The sequence below is a fragment of the Oryx dammah genome, unplaced genomic scaffold (genome assembly GCF_014754425.2).
Source record: "Oryx dammah isolate SB20612 unplaced genomic scaffold, SCBI_Odam_1.1 HiC_scaffold_17, whole genome shotgun sequence".
NCBI classification, from domain to species: Eukaryota; Metazoa; Chordata; class Mammalia; order Artiodactyla; family Bovidae; genus Oryx; species Oryx dammah.
Genome location: NW_024070201.1, coordinates 49,920,587 through 49,936,751, shown reverse-complemented (window position 1 = coordinate 49,936,751; position 16,165 = coordinate 49,920,587). Strand labels below are relative to the sequence as shown.

At 54.8% G+C, this 16,165-nt stretch overlaps 1 protein-coding gene across 2 annotated transcripts in view; it reads left to right on the top strand.

Annotated features, from left to right (window-relative positions):
- The window catches only part of PDE2A (phosphodiesterase 2A), a 67,698-nt gene that overhangs the window by 43,843 nt on the left and 7,690 nt on the right, over positions 1–16,165 (top strand). For both annotated transcript variants that reach the window (XM_040258768.1, XM_040258769.1), the window contains 14 exons: positions 2,566–2,675; positions 3,439–3,494; positions 8,738–8,797; positions 9,599–9,752; positions 9,982–10,034; positions 10,228–10,302; positions 10,405–10,446; positions 10,982–11,050; positions 11,321–11,451; positions 14,082–14,193; positions 14,672–14,711; positions 14,849–14,912; positions 15,615–15,687; positions 15,828–16,005. In XM_040258768.1, coding sequence (XP_040114702.1) covers positions 2,566–2,675; positions 3,439–3,494; positions 8,738–8,797; positions 9,599–9,752; positions 9,982–10,034; positions 10,228–10,302; positions 10,405–10,446; positions 10,982–11,050; positions 11,321–11,451; positions 14,082–14,193; positions 14,672–14,711; positions 14,849–14,912; positions 15,615–15,687; positions 15,828–16,005 — 1,217 coding nt within the window. The remainder of the gene's footprint in view (positions 1–2,565; positions 2,676–3,438; positions 3,495–8,737; positions 8,798–9,598; positions 9,753–9,981; positions 10,035–10,227; positions 10,303–10,404; positions 10,447–10,981; positions 11,051–11,320; positions 11,452–14,081; positions 14,194–14,671; positions 14,712–14,848; positions 14,913–15,614; positions 15,688–15,827; positions 16,006–16,165) is intronic.

The window sequence follows — 16,165 nt, the reverse complement described above, 5'->3', positions numbered from 1 at the left end:
GAGAGAAGCGCGTTCTTCCTACCACAGGCTCCCCTGTCTCAGTTCCCGCCCCTGCCCCCATCACACCGATGCCCTATGCCTCCTTGACATTCACATCAGTTCCCATTGGAGCCTCAGTCCTCTCTGGTCTTTAGGAAGACTCAAGCGTACTGGTTAGCAGTATGGGCTCTGGTGCCAAATGCCTGGGTTCAAGTCCAGGCTCTACCTCTTGCTAGCTGTGGGACTTTGGACAAGTTACTTAACCTCTCAGCACACTAGTTTCTCCACCTGAAAAATGGAAAAGATAATAGTATTTAATCTATGGGATCATTGGGAATTCATCTATGTAAGTTGACTGGACTTCGAGGGCACATCAGTTCAGTTCAGTTCAGTTGCTCAGTTGTGTCCAACTCTTTGCAACCCAATGGAGTACAGCACGCCAGGCCTCCCTGTCCATCACCAACTCCCAGAGTTTATTCAAACTTGTGTGCATTTAGTCGGTGATGTCATCCAACCATCTCATCCTCTGTCGTCCCCTTCTCTTCCCACCTTCAATCTTTCCTAGCATCAGAGTCTTTTCCAATGAGTCATTTCTTTGCATCATGTGGCCAAAGAATTGGAGTTTCAGCTTTAGCATCAGTCCTTCCAATGAATATTCAGGACTGATTTCCTTTAGGATTGGTTTGTTGGATCTCCTTGCAGTCCAAGGGACTCTCAAGAGTCTTCTCCAAAACCACAGTTCAAAAGCATCAATTCTTCGGTGCTCAGCTTTCTTTATAGTCCAACTCTCACATCCATACATGACTACTGGAAAACCATAGCTTTGACTAGACAGACCTTTGTTGGCAAAGTAATGTCTCTTCTTTTTAATATGCACATAAGTAAATAAAGTAAGTAAGTGAAGTCGCTCAGTCGTGTCCGACTCTTTGCAACCCCATGGACTGTAGCCTACCAGGCATCTTCATCCATGGGATTCTCCAGGCAAGAATACTGGAGTGGGTTACCATTTCCTTCTCTAGGGGATCTTCCCAACCCAGGGATCGAACCCAGTTCTCCCGCATTGGAGGCAAACACTTTAACCTTGCCTAATAAACTTCTGGAGTCCCCCTCCTGTGCTTAGCAGCAAAAGTTGCTCCAGATGATTTTCTGAAGATTCTGATGTTTCGATTTCTACTCTCTCCACCCCAGATCGCCCTGGAAAGCTCAGAGAGGTTAGGTCACTTGCCCAAAATCAAGTGGTAGCTATGGCAGGCTTTAACCCAGACAGCCTAGCTCTGAGCCTTGGCTTTTACTTGCTCTGTGAGATTTGTGCTGTACCCTGAAGGGACCTTTCCCATATCTACCAGCAGGAGGCACCAGAGGCCAGACTGTAGCTGCTTGCTCCTCTGCATGGGGAGGGCAGAGTCAGGGTCTGAGACTCTGATTTTTTTTTAATTTATTTATTTTTTAATTGAAGGATAATTGCTTTACAGAATTTTGTTGTTTTCTGCCAAACCTCAATATGAATCAGCCATAGGTATACATATGTCCCCTCCCTCTTGAACCTCCTCCCCATCTCCCTCCCCACCCCACCCCTCTAGGTTGATACAGAGCCTCTGTTTGAGTTTCCTGAAACATACAACAAATTCCCATTGGCTATCTGTTTTACATATAGTATTGTAAGTTTCCATGTTACTCTCTGCATATGTCTCACCCTCTCCTCCCCTCTCCCCATGTCCATAAGTCTGTCCTCTATGTCTGTTTCTCCATTGCTGCCCTGCAAATGAATTCTTCACTACCATCTTTCTAGATTCCATATATATGTGTTAGTATATGATATTTATCTTTCTCTTTCTGATTTACTTCACTCTGTATAATAGGCTCTACTTTCATCTGCCTCATTAGAACTGACTCAAATCTCTTCCTTTTTATGGCTGAGTAATATTCCCATTGTGAATATGAACCACAACTTTTTTGTTCCTTCATCTGTCGATGGACATCTAGGTTGCTTCCATGTTCTAGCTGTTGTAAATAGTACTGCAGTGAACATTGGGGTACATATGTCTTTTCAGTTTCCTCAGGGTATATGCCTAGGAGTAGGATTGCGGGTCATATGGTAGTTTTATTTGTAGTTTTTTAAGGAATCTCCATACTGTCTTCCATAGTGGCTGTATCAATTTATATTCCTACCAACAGTGCAGGAGGGTTCCCTTTTCTCATGAGACTCTGATTTTTGCCTTCGTCATATCCACCGTGCAGCAGCTCAGCTTGTCCAGATTCTCACAGATGTGCAGGGTCCAGCCCACTGTGTGTCCCCAGGCTGGGGCCTGTTCCTCTTTGACCCAGAGACTGAGTATGTGTGCTAAGTCGCTTCAGTAGTGTCCGACGCTTTGCAACCCTGGACCATAGCCCTCCAGGCTCCTCTGTCCATGGGATTCTCCAGGCAAGAATACTGGAGTGGGTTGCAGGGCCTTCTCCATGGGATCTTCCCGACCTAGGGATTGAACCCTCATCTCTTGTGTTCCCTGCTTGGCAGGCGAATTCTTTACCATTAGCACCACCTGGGAAGCCCAGAGACTGAGAGGTAGAATCGTATCCTCTTTTCAGAGAGGCTGTGATCTCCCGGAAGCGGCTGGGCTGCAATGGACTGGGCCCCTCAGACCTGCCTGGGAAGCCCTTGGCAAGGCTGGTGGCTCCACTGGCTCCTGACACCCAAGGTAAGGGCTGGGAGCCGGGCAAGGGCAGGGGCAGGGAGGGACTGTGGCCCCTGCTCCCCAGACCATATCTGTCTTCTATCCCTGTCTCCATCTCTGTCTCCTTCTTTCTCTTGCTCTGTGTTTCTAGCAAACCCGCCATCTAATTCTCTCCCTATTGTGCTACTAACCTCTCTAAGCCTCAATTTCCTGGTCTGTAAAATGGGAACAACAGAACCTACCTTGAGGGGGTGTTGCTTGTGCTGGTGGTTAGATGGGCTGTAGTTGTCATGCTCTCTGTCACTCTCTGTTATCTTTCTTCTCCTCTCCATGCCCCCGGTCCGCATGTCTCTCTGCTTCGTGTCTCAGTCTCTCTAGGTCTCTGTCCTCTGTCTCGATGTGGAAAGTGCACAAGACTGGGAGTCAGGAGACCTGACTTGCTGTGTGATCTTGGGCAAGTCACTTCCCCTTTCTGGACCTCAGTTTCCCAATCTGTAAAATAGGGGTGCTCAGCCTTAACCTGCCTCCCTCCATCCCAGGGTTGCTGGGAGGATCATGAGAAAGGTGCCGAGAGCGGGGGCTTCCTTCTGTGCAGGGGTCGTCGCTGCGGTCATTTTTGTCACTGCCTCAGGACCCATCTTTCTGTCTCTCCGGGTCTCTGGGTCTCTCTGTGTCTCCGTCCCAGCCTCTCCCTGTCTGTGTCTTTGTCTCCCTCCCTGGGTCCTGGCTCAGTACCTCTGAGCCTCACTGGCCCCACGGGACCACCTCATTGCCCTCTCCCCCTCAGTGCTGGTCATACCGCTGGTGGACAAGGAGGCCGGGGCTGTGGCAGCTGTCATCTTGGTAAGAGCAGTTGTGGGTGGGATGGGGAAGAGAATAGGGGAGGGAGCAAGGGAGGGTGCACTGGACGGAGCCCCACTGATGTGTGTGTGTGTGTGTGTGTGTGTGTGTGTGTGTGTTGAACAGCAAGTTGGGGTGGAGATGGGGGAAACGCGGGAGGAGTCTGGGAGGAGCCCTCTGCCCCACCTTGAATGGGCAGGATGAAGCTGCCTGCCCATCAGCAACTTGTGGAGGGATGTGTGAGCCCCATCTGGACTCTTACCTTATGGAGCCTTGACACAGCCCTGACCAAGACATCCTTCAAGACGGGTTGGGGACACTGTCCCAAGAGGCCATGCATGCAGCCAGGTGGGAAAGGACCAAGTGACACTGAGGAGGGATGGGCAGACACCACCGACCGGACCGAGAAATGTGGGAATGCCAGTCAGAGATGGGAGCGACTGGAGCTGGGAGGCTTGAGGAGAGGAGGCCCCCGAAGCAGGGCTGCCTGGGAAGGCATCCAGCCCCAGCCAGACCCACATCCGAGGCTGGGACAGACGCCAAGCAACGGCGGGTGACTGGAGGGGAGGCGGGCCTCCGCTGGAAGGAGGGACGCTGCTGGGTGGAGGGAGTTGGGCCGGCACCCAGAGCCAGGGCCCCTCCTGCTCTCTGCTGCCCCCTCGCGGAGCTCCCCGCTTTCGGCTCCCCCTGTGGGGTTGGGGCGAGCTTTGCGGGGTCCGGGCTCTGTGTTTCCTCCAATCTCTTAGGACTGGACACAGGTTTTGAGGGTCCGTGAGGAAGTGCACCCTCAAAATCTGTGTCCAGGCCTAAGAACCGAAGGATTAGCGCCCTCAAATCGCGGTTATTAGGGATCGACTTCCGCGGAGGGGACCACCGCCTCGGTAAAGGGCGCGGACAGATAAATGAGCCGGTCTCGGAGCGCCAGCCCGGGGACTCCTCCTGAGCTCATTAAAACGAAATTAAAGGTTTCCGAGGCGCCTGACCTTTCCCGAGCTGCTGGCGGGGGAGCGCGGTGGGCGCGGGGGGCGGCCACGGGGAGAGGAGAGGAAGGAAGGGACACTTGGCTTGGTCTCCTCGGAGCCCCATCTGCCTGGTGGAGGGGGAGGCGGCCCCCTTGGTTTCTCCCGCAAGCTGCTCCGCCACCCCCAGCTCCTGTTCCCGCAGGGAGCGGATCTGCCGTTGGCACCCAGCTCTCAGCGCCGCTTGCCTCCCTCCTCTGGTCCCCATCAGTCCCAGAGCTGGTAGCTTGGAGGAGGACCTGGGTTAGGCACACTGTGCAGAGGTGGGGCATGGGAGGTGATGGCTTGGTCGCCCGCCTGTTGAGGGAAAGGGGTCTGGGGTGCCAAGTTCCTAGAAGGACTTCCTGTGTCAGGGGCTGTGACGGCTGGGCCAGTAAGGAAGCAGCTCCTGCAATGGCAAGATGCTTGGAAGGTTGTTGTCTTGTGGACGGGAAGAAGGATGATTGCTGTGACCGCTGTTCACCATGGCTCATGTCTGACCAGGAGTTCAGGCTTCAGCCCTCTCCTGGGGGTAGGAAAGGCTCTGTGTGTTGGCAACGGGGATTGGTCAGATCACTTAAATTTATGGCACCCAAGCAAAATTCTGCTCCGGGCCCTGCCTGCCCCAGGACAGGTGCTGAGGCAGAGAGAAGAGGTGGACTCATTCCTGCCTTCTGGAAGCTCAGTTCTGGGGAAGGCAGGGCCACCCTCATATCACCACTGGCCAAATGAAATAATGCTGGAGCACCAAGGGGTGCCTCACAGTGGAGACAGTATTTGAGTGGGACTTTGGGACCTAGGGAGAGGGGAACAGGCAGAGAAGAAGGATAGGATATTCTAGGACCAGCATGAGCTGAGTCAGGGTGGTGGAGTGTGGGGAGGGGAAGAGTGTGATACAGCAAGGCTGAGGAGTTGGGTGCGTGCTGGTGAGCAAGATGCTACCTGTGGCTGCCAGGAGTTCCTGACTACTGTCTGCTTACCTCCTCAAACACCCTGGGCAGTGAGGAGCTCTTGAAAAGTATTTGGATTATTTGCAATCTTCCTCTCCTTCAAGCCTGGCCCTTCCTACTCAAGTGGAAATGTTCTTCTCCGGGACACCCCCTCCCCAGAGCATACAGGTCTGACACATCCTGTCTGGCTGATCCTGTCGGGCTGCCCCATGCCCCTCCCTTTCCTATGCTCCTGGGGCCACGGGGTCTCACATCCTCTGAGAGGCAGCACAGACATCCCCACACCTCCCCGCTGTTGCCAGATCCCAAGGACTAAGGTTCTAGAGGGTAAAGGGAGTACCCAGGGCAGATCACTTGGGAGGGCTGACTCACCAGCTCCTTCCTTAACAAGCCCCATTCCCCTCTCTGGGTCTCTGCTCTTGTATTCATCATCCCTCCATCCATCCACTCTCCCATCCATCAACTGAAGGCATATTTCCTGAGCACCGCCAGGCACTGTGCTATGCGAACATAGCAGCAGTGACCAAGACAGACCAGATGGGCCCTGCCTTCACAGACCATACTGTCTGGAGGGGTGAGGGCACTGGACATTAAACAAGTGAGCAAAACAGAGAGAACTGCAAATAATGGCAAGTGACAGCAAGGAAACCTGGGAGCCCTGCAAGGAATACTGGGGCCTGATAGAGAGGGGGTCAGCAGAGGGCTCTCTGAGGGACATGCTGTCCTGCACAGAGCTCTGGGCTCCTGCAGCTCGCAGCTCGGGTGACTTGATTGCAGATTCTTTGCAGAGTCTTTGGCTCTGTTCTTCGATTCTGGGATAATAAGTCCCATTGAGGAGTGGGGAGCCTTTGGTCTCTGGCATTTGATGTATGATTTGTGCCCACTCTTTCCCTGAGCTGTGCCAGCTGTACCAGTTCCTTACTTGGGGGAAGGGGTGTCCTTTAGTTCTGTTGAACTTGGTGAAGGGGTGGGCCTTTGCTGGGCTTTCAACCTTCTCTGCCGCCCCGGTCCCCACTCCTGAGAGCTCCCACTGGGTCATAGATCCGCCCCCTAGTTATCAAGAGTAGGTACAATTGTGCATTCTGTTGGTGGGCAAGGAGCCGTGTGTGTGTGTGTGTGTGTGTGTGTGTGTGTGTGTGTGTGTATGCGCTGCTGATTATGTTTGCTTAACGTGAGGGGGCAGGGATGGGCAGAAGCGTGTGCATGGCTCTCCCGTATGTGAACTCAAGTATCCTGTGTACAGATATGAATGTGCACGTGTGGATGGTAGTCACTGTGAGTGTGTGGATGTCTTTGACTGCACTGTGTGTGTGTGCAGGTATGCACATGCCTGATATCTCTATGGGACAGTGAGTGTGTGTGTGTGTGTGTGTTGGGGGGCACTGAGGGTCTCCATGAAAGTGTGCCCTGTGTTTGTGCACGTGCTTGCTGGGATGGGCTGAGGCAGCCCAGGAGGCATGCAGTGGGGGGCAAGCCCAGCAGGTGGAGAGGATTCCGTGATTCCTTCCTTCCCTCCAGCACTCTGAGGCTCGTTCACCCTCCCAGCTCTGTCCTGGGACCAGGCTGTTTTGCCAACCCCACAGCACTAGAGGGGTCCCAACCTTCCCCTTGTCTGAGACATGAATCCAGGTGGCAGGAACAAGAAGGATGTCCTCCCCCATCTACTAATAGGAAAATGCCAGCATGTTTCTGTAAACCATATGCAAATGAGCCATGCTCCCAGCCCTTCCAACAGCCTGTCTTATGGGAATCATAGGTGGAGCCTCATCTGGAGCCTAACCTTCCACACCATCCTTGGTGGCCCAGGCCCTTCCGGGTCTTCCTGCCTCCAGTCTTGCTCCGTCCAGTTCTCCCTGCCTTGTAGACTGTGGTCTGCAGATGCTAAAGTCTGCCCTGAATCCCCAGTACAACCAAGCTAAAGTCCAATTCCTTAGCCTTGCTCTCCCCCTGTACCACGGATGGCACCCCTGCCTGGGTCCTCAGCTTCCCGTACCGCCTACTACCCAGCACTGTAAGGACAGCCTCCTGCCTGCAGCATCCTTTCCGGGCTCTGCTTGTCTTCCCAGACTTCATTGCCAGTTTTGGAAGCTCCCCAGGTGCTCTCCCACTCTGAGCTCCCACAGCCTTTAAGTTCCCACCCACTCAGTCTGCCCTCTTCTTCCCCAGGTATGAAGTTCTATACTCCCCTCCATCATATCGCTCTCCTCCATACCCCCAAGCCAGGCTGTGAGCTTCCTGAGAACCTGCTGGTCTCCTCCTCTCCATCTGCTCCTGGCAGGGGACCTAGAACAGAGGCAGGCAGGCAGGGGCTGCTGAGTGGAGGGTGGGGAGGATGAAGGAGGGGACCCCAGTGAAAGCACTGTGGGAAGTCCCGCAGGTGGTGAGCAGCTCTGAGTAGGTGCCCGGAAGCTGGTGACGCAGGTGGGGAGCTTTGCTGTCAGGGCCTGCAGTACAAACCACCGCCCCCACCATTTTCTTCACCAAGCACCCAAGCGGAGGTGGGAGAAGAGACTTCACAGAGCATGAAAGATGGGCGGAGGGGACTCCAGGTGGCTGACACAGAGAAGTTGGAGAGGGACAGGACAAGGGGTGGGTGATGAAGATGGATCTGGAGAGGGGAAGATGTGGGCAGAGAAGGGGAGGGAATGGGCAGTGCTGTCCCAACTCTGCCACTTTCTGCTCTGTGACCTGGGGCAAGTCACTCAACCTTTCTGGGCCTTCGTCTGAAAGATGGAAGCTTGACTTACAGGCTGGTGAGAATCACATGCAAGGCAAAGTACATTGTCACTCCATTCACTCATTTCTTAATTTATCCATCCATTCTCCCGAGTTGTTTAGGCACAACAGATGTATTGTAAATGGTGGACTTCTTCCCCTATCCCAGACTTAGGGTTGGCTCAAATCCTAACTCAGAAAGGATGGAGCTGGGAGGCTGAAGTTAATAATACTGATTCTATCATCAGGGCCTGAAAAGCTCCATAGACTGAGAGATGGAGAGGGGGTCCAAGGTCACCCCCTGTCCCTCACTATATACCTGGCTTGTGCTATAGATGGGACAGTGGCTGAAAAGTCAGAGATCAGAAAAGTTCCACTTCTTTGGATTAGCCCTTGAAAGCTTTCTGGAGGAGGGGATTTCCCAGCCATCTGCTTGGTCAGAGGATGGACTTGTCATTGAGGCCACAGACTGGAGTGTGTATGTGTTGGTGGGGACAGGTGTGTGCCAAGCCTAGGGAGGGCGCTGTGGTAGAGACAAGAGGCAGGGGAGGTCACAGCTGGTTCCCCTCTCCCTCTCCTCCAGGTGCACTGTGGTCAGCTGAGTGACAATGAGGAGTGGAGCCTGCAAGCCGTGGAGAAGCATGTAAGTGGGGGTAGGGCTGGGGTAGGATGGGGGCTGCTGAAGACCCTCATCACAACTGATGGGAAGATGATCTGGCCAGAGAGATGGACAGAGATGGGTTCTAGGGCTGCACTTTTGGGCTGTGTGACCTTGAGCAAGTCACTTAAGCTCTCTGAGCCTCAGTTTTACATCTGAGAATCAGGATAAGGATAGCACTGACCTACTTAGGGTACTAGTGATATAAGGCAAGTCAAATACTTTGCCACCTGACTCATTTGAAAAGACCCTGATGCAGGGAACAATTGAAGGCAGGAGGAGAAGGGGACAGAGGATGAGATGGTTGGATGGCATCACCGACTCAATGGACATAAGTTTGAGTAAACTCTGGGAGTTGGTGATGGACAGGGAGGCCTGGCGTGCTGTGGTCCATGCGGTCGGGAAGAGTTGGACACGACTGAGCGACTCAACTGAACTGAAGAAGGAATATCTACATAATGATACTCAGGCTCTTCCTTGAGATTGTGATTTTGTGACTTTAACAAGAACTCAACAACGACTCCCCAGGGGTTCTAGAGACAGAGCAATCTGACCCTGTTCTTGCCTTGGAAGAGTCTGGGGACTAGGGGTGGAGACAAACCCAGTATTTATCTGATCATGGACCGAAGGACTCTTCGGGGAAAGAGGGAGCCCACGGGAGTGTGGAGGTGGGGGGCCATGGCACCGCAGGCAGAGGAAACGGCTCAAACCAAGGCTAGAGGTCCCACGGTGGCGAGGGCGATAAAGGTGGGGTGTGTGGCTTGCTGACCGCTCCGCCCGCCCCAGACCCTGGTGGCCCTGAAAAGGGTGCAGGCCTTGCAGCAGCGCGAATGCAGCGCGGCCCCTGAAGCGACCCAGAATCCTCCGGAGGAGGCAGTAGGAGACCAGAAGGGTGGGGTCGCGTACACAGACCAAGACCGAAAGATCCTGCAGCTTTGCGGTGAGGACCTGGCCGCGGCGGGGAGGGGCGGGGCGCGAACCTGTGAAGGCGGATCCACGGGTGGGAAGGGCCGTGGGTGGGCGGGGCCTACGCTGGGGCGCGGCGCGGGGCTGGCTGGGGCCGCAGCTGAAGAGGAGATCCTGAACCGGGTGGGAGTTGGAATTGGAGGGCGCAAGCCCTTGGAGGAAATCTGGGGGCCCTCTGTCTGACTCCTGCCCCGCCATCGCAGGGGAGCTCTACGACCTGGACGCCTCTTCCCTGCAGCTCAAAGTCCTCCAATATGTGAGTCCCTGTGCCCCTCCCACTGTTCCTCCCGGGACGGAAGTCCTCTTGAGCCCTCCATCTCAGTACAGATTCAGATGTCCTGACCCTCCTCTCTTCTCCACCTACCTGCGGATCCTCAGAAAGGCAGAGGGTGGGGAGTGGGGATCTACCAGATGCGAGGTCAGCCCCTTGCTGTGTCCCTCCCTCTCAGCTGCAACAGGAGACCCAGGCATCCCGCTGCTGCCTCCTACTGGTATCCGAGGACAATCTCCAGCTCTCCTGCAAGGTGAGGGCCCAGAGCCACTGTGGGGCAAGGCGAGGGACCTGGGTCTCTGAGAGGAAAAACCTTGTCTGTCCTTTAACCAGTCTACGTCGTTCTGCCCATCAGGTCATTGGAGATAAAATACTGGAGGAAGAGATAAGCTTTCCGGTGAGTTCTACGTCTGTCCCCTGTTTTGGGGTCTGAAGAAGCAGTTAAAGCGGACCAGGCATTCCTGGGATCTGCCCAGTGAGACTAGAATCTACTAGAATCTCTTGGAATCTGATGGAATTATCTGGACCTTCAGATCTACTTAGAAATGTTATGAGAGATCACAACCTCTCATGATCAGGATCCCTTAGGAGAAATCACTCACAATCTACAGAAAGGTTTACCTGGGGCCAGGTCACTTCTGTTGGAGTATCTCTGGGCTTGGCTCTCTTAGAATCCATTAGGATCAGTGAGAATCCTTGGATTCTGCTTTTTTCTCTCCTAGTTAGGGAAGACCCTTAAGTCCTTCATAGGGGATTCTGGTCAAGAGCCTACTCTCCCCACTCCCCACCCCCATTCCTCAATGTTGACTCCATCCACGATTTGGACTGACTGAAGAGGTAGTTGAAACTTCCAGACTTGATGAGGCGAGAGGTCTCACATGGCCTGATCTTGGGAAGAGTTGGGCCCTGACTGGCTCTCCTCACTCCCTCAGTTGACCACAGGACGCCTGGGCCAAGTGGTGGAAGACAAGAAGTCCATCCAGCTGAAAGATCTCACCTCTGTAAGCCATGGCCTGGCTGGACCAGGGGAGGATACAGGGGAGAGCCCTCTGCCCAGTCCCCAGGGCCAGGTTCTCTGGGCCTGGGCAACCTAGGAACAGGGGAGACAAGACCCTGGAACTTTCTCCTAGCCCACCCTGTGTCATAGCACTTCCCACCCTGCCTGATCCCTTCAGACCCTCCTGTTGCAGAGTGTGGTGGAGGGCGGGGGAGGGAAGCATGTTCTTCCTTCCCTGCCCTGATTTGCCTCCCCTCTTGCTTCTCCTTTGCAGGAGGATGTGCAACAGCTGCAAAGCATGCTGGGCTGTGAGGTGCAGGCCATGCTCTGTGTCCCTGTCATCAGCCGGGCCACTGACCAGGTCGTGGCCTTGGCCTGCGCCTTCAACAAGCTCGGAGGAGACTTGTGAGTCTGGGTGGAGGGATGTGGGTCAGGAGATGGAGCTGAGAGGCTGGGCAGGGCTTGACTCGGGTAACAGTGTAGGAAGGGTACTGGGCAGGGGATACTGTTCTAGCAGTGGTGGGCTGAATGGTTTGTCTGTGCAAGAGATTGAGATTATGGAAGCAATAGACCCTTATTGCTGCTCCGTTGGGCTTTGTAAAATCATGCTGAGGTCCAAACAAGTTCCCTTCTCGTTTCCACTTCCTACAGTTTGGATTATCCATGTTTTGGTACTGGCCTTCCCCCGACTTGCCATCCCTGTATTAGCATTTCTGCTGGTAACTGATGGAGGAGTGATGTGCTCTAGGATGGGTGAACTCTTTGGGACCCACAGAGCATCACTGACGTTGTGGACAGTGGCTCAAGGGAATAGGCATGAGGGTGGGGCTAAGCTGAGGCTCTTCAGAGGCATTGATAAGGCAGCTGTAAGAATCATGTGAAACAGAAGGGTGGACAGGACAAGAGCTAGGTACACAGGCTTAGTCAGGAAGTATGTCTCAAGAACTGAGGTCAGATTTGGGGTATAGAAGTGGTATCACAGATTTCATGTCCTACACCAACTCATTAATTGCTGCCTGAAGCATTGTATTAGTTTAGTGAGAAACAGTGCTGTGATTAGCCACATCTGTCCTGGGGGCATATTTAGGATGTGAATGCTGCCACAGTTGGTCCAGCATGCCCAGCAGTAGGGAGTAGTGGGCAGGTGAGGGGTTGCATTCTGATTCCAGGATGCAGAGAGATGCTGACAAGATGCTTGGCCCCTGGGGCCCAAATTGGCAAGCTGGGTTTGAGGCATCAGAGCTCCTGCAGGAAGTGGAGACTGGAGATGTTGGGACTAGAGAGGTCAGAAGCCCAAGGACAGTGTCTGCAGGGGTGGAGCAGAGATCTGGGAGTCAGGTCTGAGTAGAAGGACCTGCCAGCATGGAGGCCTGGGGAAATGAAGACAGGAACAAGGCAGGACTAACTGAGGCAGGGAGGACGGGGGTCTGTGTCATGGGGAACTGGTGAGCATCCTGGTGTGGGAGTATTTGTGCCATTCAGTAAGCACACATTGAATCCCTAGTGTGTCTGACCCTGTGCTGGCTGGATGGCCTTGGGTAGGCCTTTGGTGAGGGAGAGTGCAGAGTGGGAAGTCCAGCAAGGGTTGTGGCCTCTGGCTGCCGGCCTGGGTTCTGAGATGGTCTTGGACCTGGAGGAGAGGAAATATCAGAAGGGAAATGAGATGGGGACTGGGTGACAGCCTTGAGGCTCAGAGCAGAGACAAGGTCATCTCTAGGTTCCACATCTTTCAGGGAGTAAGTGCTGAATAATTGCAGGAGCCAAGGTGGTGCTCAGCTCAGAGCAGGCACTGTAGAGAAGCAGCCCTGAGAACATCCCTTCATCTGGGAGTGCAATGAGGCTGGTGGCAGGGGAAGAGGTACATTTAAGACTTTAGCAAACACTTTGCAGACATCTCCCCTGTACCAGGCTCTTCATTGGACAAGGGGTGATACAGTCAGAGTTCAAGACTGGCTTCAAGACTCAATGTTTATTTTTAGGTCACAGAGCGGGGACGGTGGGAAAGGTATTCTAGGCAGAGCGAACAGTGTGAGCAAAAGCATGAAGGTGTGAAAGAGCCTGAGGTTTTCTCAGAATGATGAGCATCTTACTCTGGCTGAGGCTGAGACGCCCATAGAATAGGGGAGAGAGGTGGGTGGGACCAAGTGAAGGGGCCTCAAATGCAGTGAGAAGGCAGTTGGGGAGACAGACACAGCGCGGTGGGGACTGGGGTCTAGACCTGAATCACTGGATGGCCAGCATGAGTGGGGGATACCCCAGCAGAGAGGAGCGCTGCAGGTAGCCCCCAAATGGGGAGGGCTCTTGGCAGGGAAATCTGGGGGCTGAGAAATGGTCAGTCTCTGAGGAATACTCCACCTCCCCATGATCCCCATCCAGAGAGGCTTACCCACATCCACAGCCCAGGTCCCGCCCCAGCCCAAGTCCCACAAAGCTCCCTGGTGACAAATCATTGGGTGGCCAGATTGAATGACCTCCTCAGGATTTCAGGCCAATCTTGTCAGATGCCCGCCAGCTCCGTGAATATGATATGGGCCCTGCCCTGCCCACAACCACCTCAGGACTAGTGGAGGCACCAAATCGGGGCCTGCAGGTTCCAGGGAAGGGAGGACAGTGTAGGAGCTGGATGAGACAGGGCGGTGCACCGCCCCTCCCTGAGGTTGGAGGAGAAGGGCAGGAGAACACATAGCCCGCGGGTGGGCGGGTCTCCAGTCTGAGGGGAAAGACTCAGCCTCAGTCTGGGTAAATCTGAAGTCAGAGGAGGGAGACTTTGAGAAGTCTCTGGCTTTGAGAAGCAATAGTCTGAGGAGGAGAACACATTTGGGGCAGAGGAGGATTAGAGCCCACTCCCCAGAGCCCCCCAGTCTGAGGTGGAAGCTGGCCCAAGCCGCTGGGTGGTGAGCTGCCCCAGCAGAGGAGGGTGAGGTGAGATGGTGGGTTTCTGGGTGGGCTTCCTGGAGGGACGGAGGTGGGGCGGAGTGGGGAGAGCAGTCTGTGGTCTGCCCTCTGCGGTGACCCCCGCCACCCCGCCCCGGCAGGTTCACAGACCAGGACGAGCGCGTGATCCAGCACTGCTTCCACTACACCAGCACGGTGCTCACCAGCACCCTGGCCTTCCAGAAGGAGCAGAAGCTCAAGTGTGAGTGCCAGGTGCGTGGGCTGCCCTGACCACTCTCGGGGGCCAGTTCCCCCAGCTCTCAGCCCCAGAGAGTCATCCACAAGGGAAAAGCCCATGGGTTTGGGGGCCAGTGGTGGGGGGTCTACCTAGGCCCCTGGAAGTCTCTGAAAGAGGAGAACTGGAGCTCCTCAGGACGGCACCTCTGGCTGCAGGCCCAGTATGCAACCGCCCTCTAGTGTTCGGATTGGGCATCACAACAACGTCTGGATGCCTAGAGTCCCAGGGGAGCGCACTTGTGACACTCAGGTTTCCTGCTCACCCTCCCTGGGGCTAGAACTCCCACTCCTTCCCTTAGAGCCAAATGATACAGTTAGACTCTCTCAGTCTCCGGCCTGTCCTGTGAGCCCTAGGGAAAGAATGAGAAGACCCTCAGGCTGACGGAGGCAGGGGGCTGAAGAGGGTGAACCCCTGCAACCTGAGTCCCTGTGATCTCCTTTTTCTCCATTCCAGGCTCTTCTCCAAGTGGCGAAGAACCTCTTCACTCACCTGGGTGAGTGCACTGCCCTCCTTCATGCCTGGCTGTGGGGTGGGAGTCGGGGGACTGGTGTTTCGAGGAGGGGAGGCATGCAGGCTTGTCAGCACTCCAGCCTGTCTCACCACAGTCCCCCATGCTTCTCCCTCCTGCAGATGACGTCTCCGTGCTGCTCCAGGAGATCATCACAGAGGCCAGGAACCTCAGCAATGCTGAGATGTGAGTGAATCCACCCAGGAGGGGGAGAGAGAGAGAGGCCCTGGCCCTCAGTCATCACCTCTCTTTTCCTCCCCTCTTTTTTTTCCCCCTCTGTTGTCGTCGTAATTTATTTGGCTTGACAGCATGTGAGATCTTAGTTCCCCAAGCAGGAACTGAACCCACGTTCCCTACATTGGAAGCATGTTGTCTTAACCACTGAACCACCAGGGACGTCCCCTCCATTGCCTTCTTGCGGGACCCACGTCTTGTGTGATTTTTTATTTCATGCTTGTGTCCCTCACTAGATTGTAACATCCAATGACAGCAGGCACGCTGCTTGCTTTGCAGGCCGTGGGTCCTCAGCTTTTAATACGGTGTCTGGTACATGGTAGGTGCTAGCAAAACAAACAAAAAAATTATCCATCTGAACTAATGTCTGGAGTCAGCTAGCCCTGAGGAGAGTCTCACCATAGGTCACTCCCTCCAGGGCTCAGAAATCTAGGCTTCACCTCAAGTCCTGAGATTTGAGAGGTGGTCACAGAGGAGAAGGAAATGGCAACCCACTCCAGTGTTCTTGCCTGGAGAATCCCAGAGACGGCGGAGCCTGGTGGGCTGCTGTCTGTGGGGTCACACAGAGTCGGACACGACTGAAGCGACTTAGCAGCAGCAGCCGCAGCACAGAGGGGTGTCAGGGCCCTGTGGACCAACGCCATCTCTCCACAGCTGCTCTGTGTTCCTGCTGGATCAGAACGAGCTGGTGGCCAAGGTGTTCGATGGGGGCGTGGTGGAAGATGAGGTGAGGCAGGGCTGCGTGGAGGGAGGGTGTGGCTGTGGTCCTGGGGGCCGGGAGTCCTTGGGGGAGCAGGCCCTACGTTTGATCGTCCGCTCTGGGACCGGCCACTAACCCTCCTCTCAACTCCATTCCTGCCCTGGCAGAGCTATGAGATCCGCATCCCCGCTGACCAGGGCATCGCGGGTCATGTGGCGACCACCGGCCAGATCCTGAACATCCCAGATGCTTATGCACATCCACTTTTCTACCGAGGCGTGGACGACAGCACTGGCTTCCGGACGCGCAACATCCTCTGCTTCCCCATCAAGAACGAGAACCAGGGTGCGGCTTGTGGTGGCTCCGGCAGAGGGCCGGGGCGGGGCCTGAGAGGATGGGGCGGAGCCGAGCAGAAGGTCCACAAGCCGTCTCTACCACCCTAGCATCCCCGGGCCAAAGGGATGGGGTTTCCCAAGCCTGTGATTTCCCTTGAGGATACCCTGGG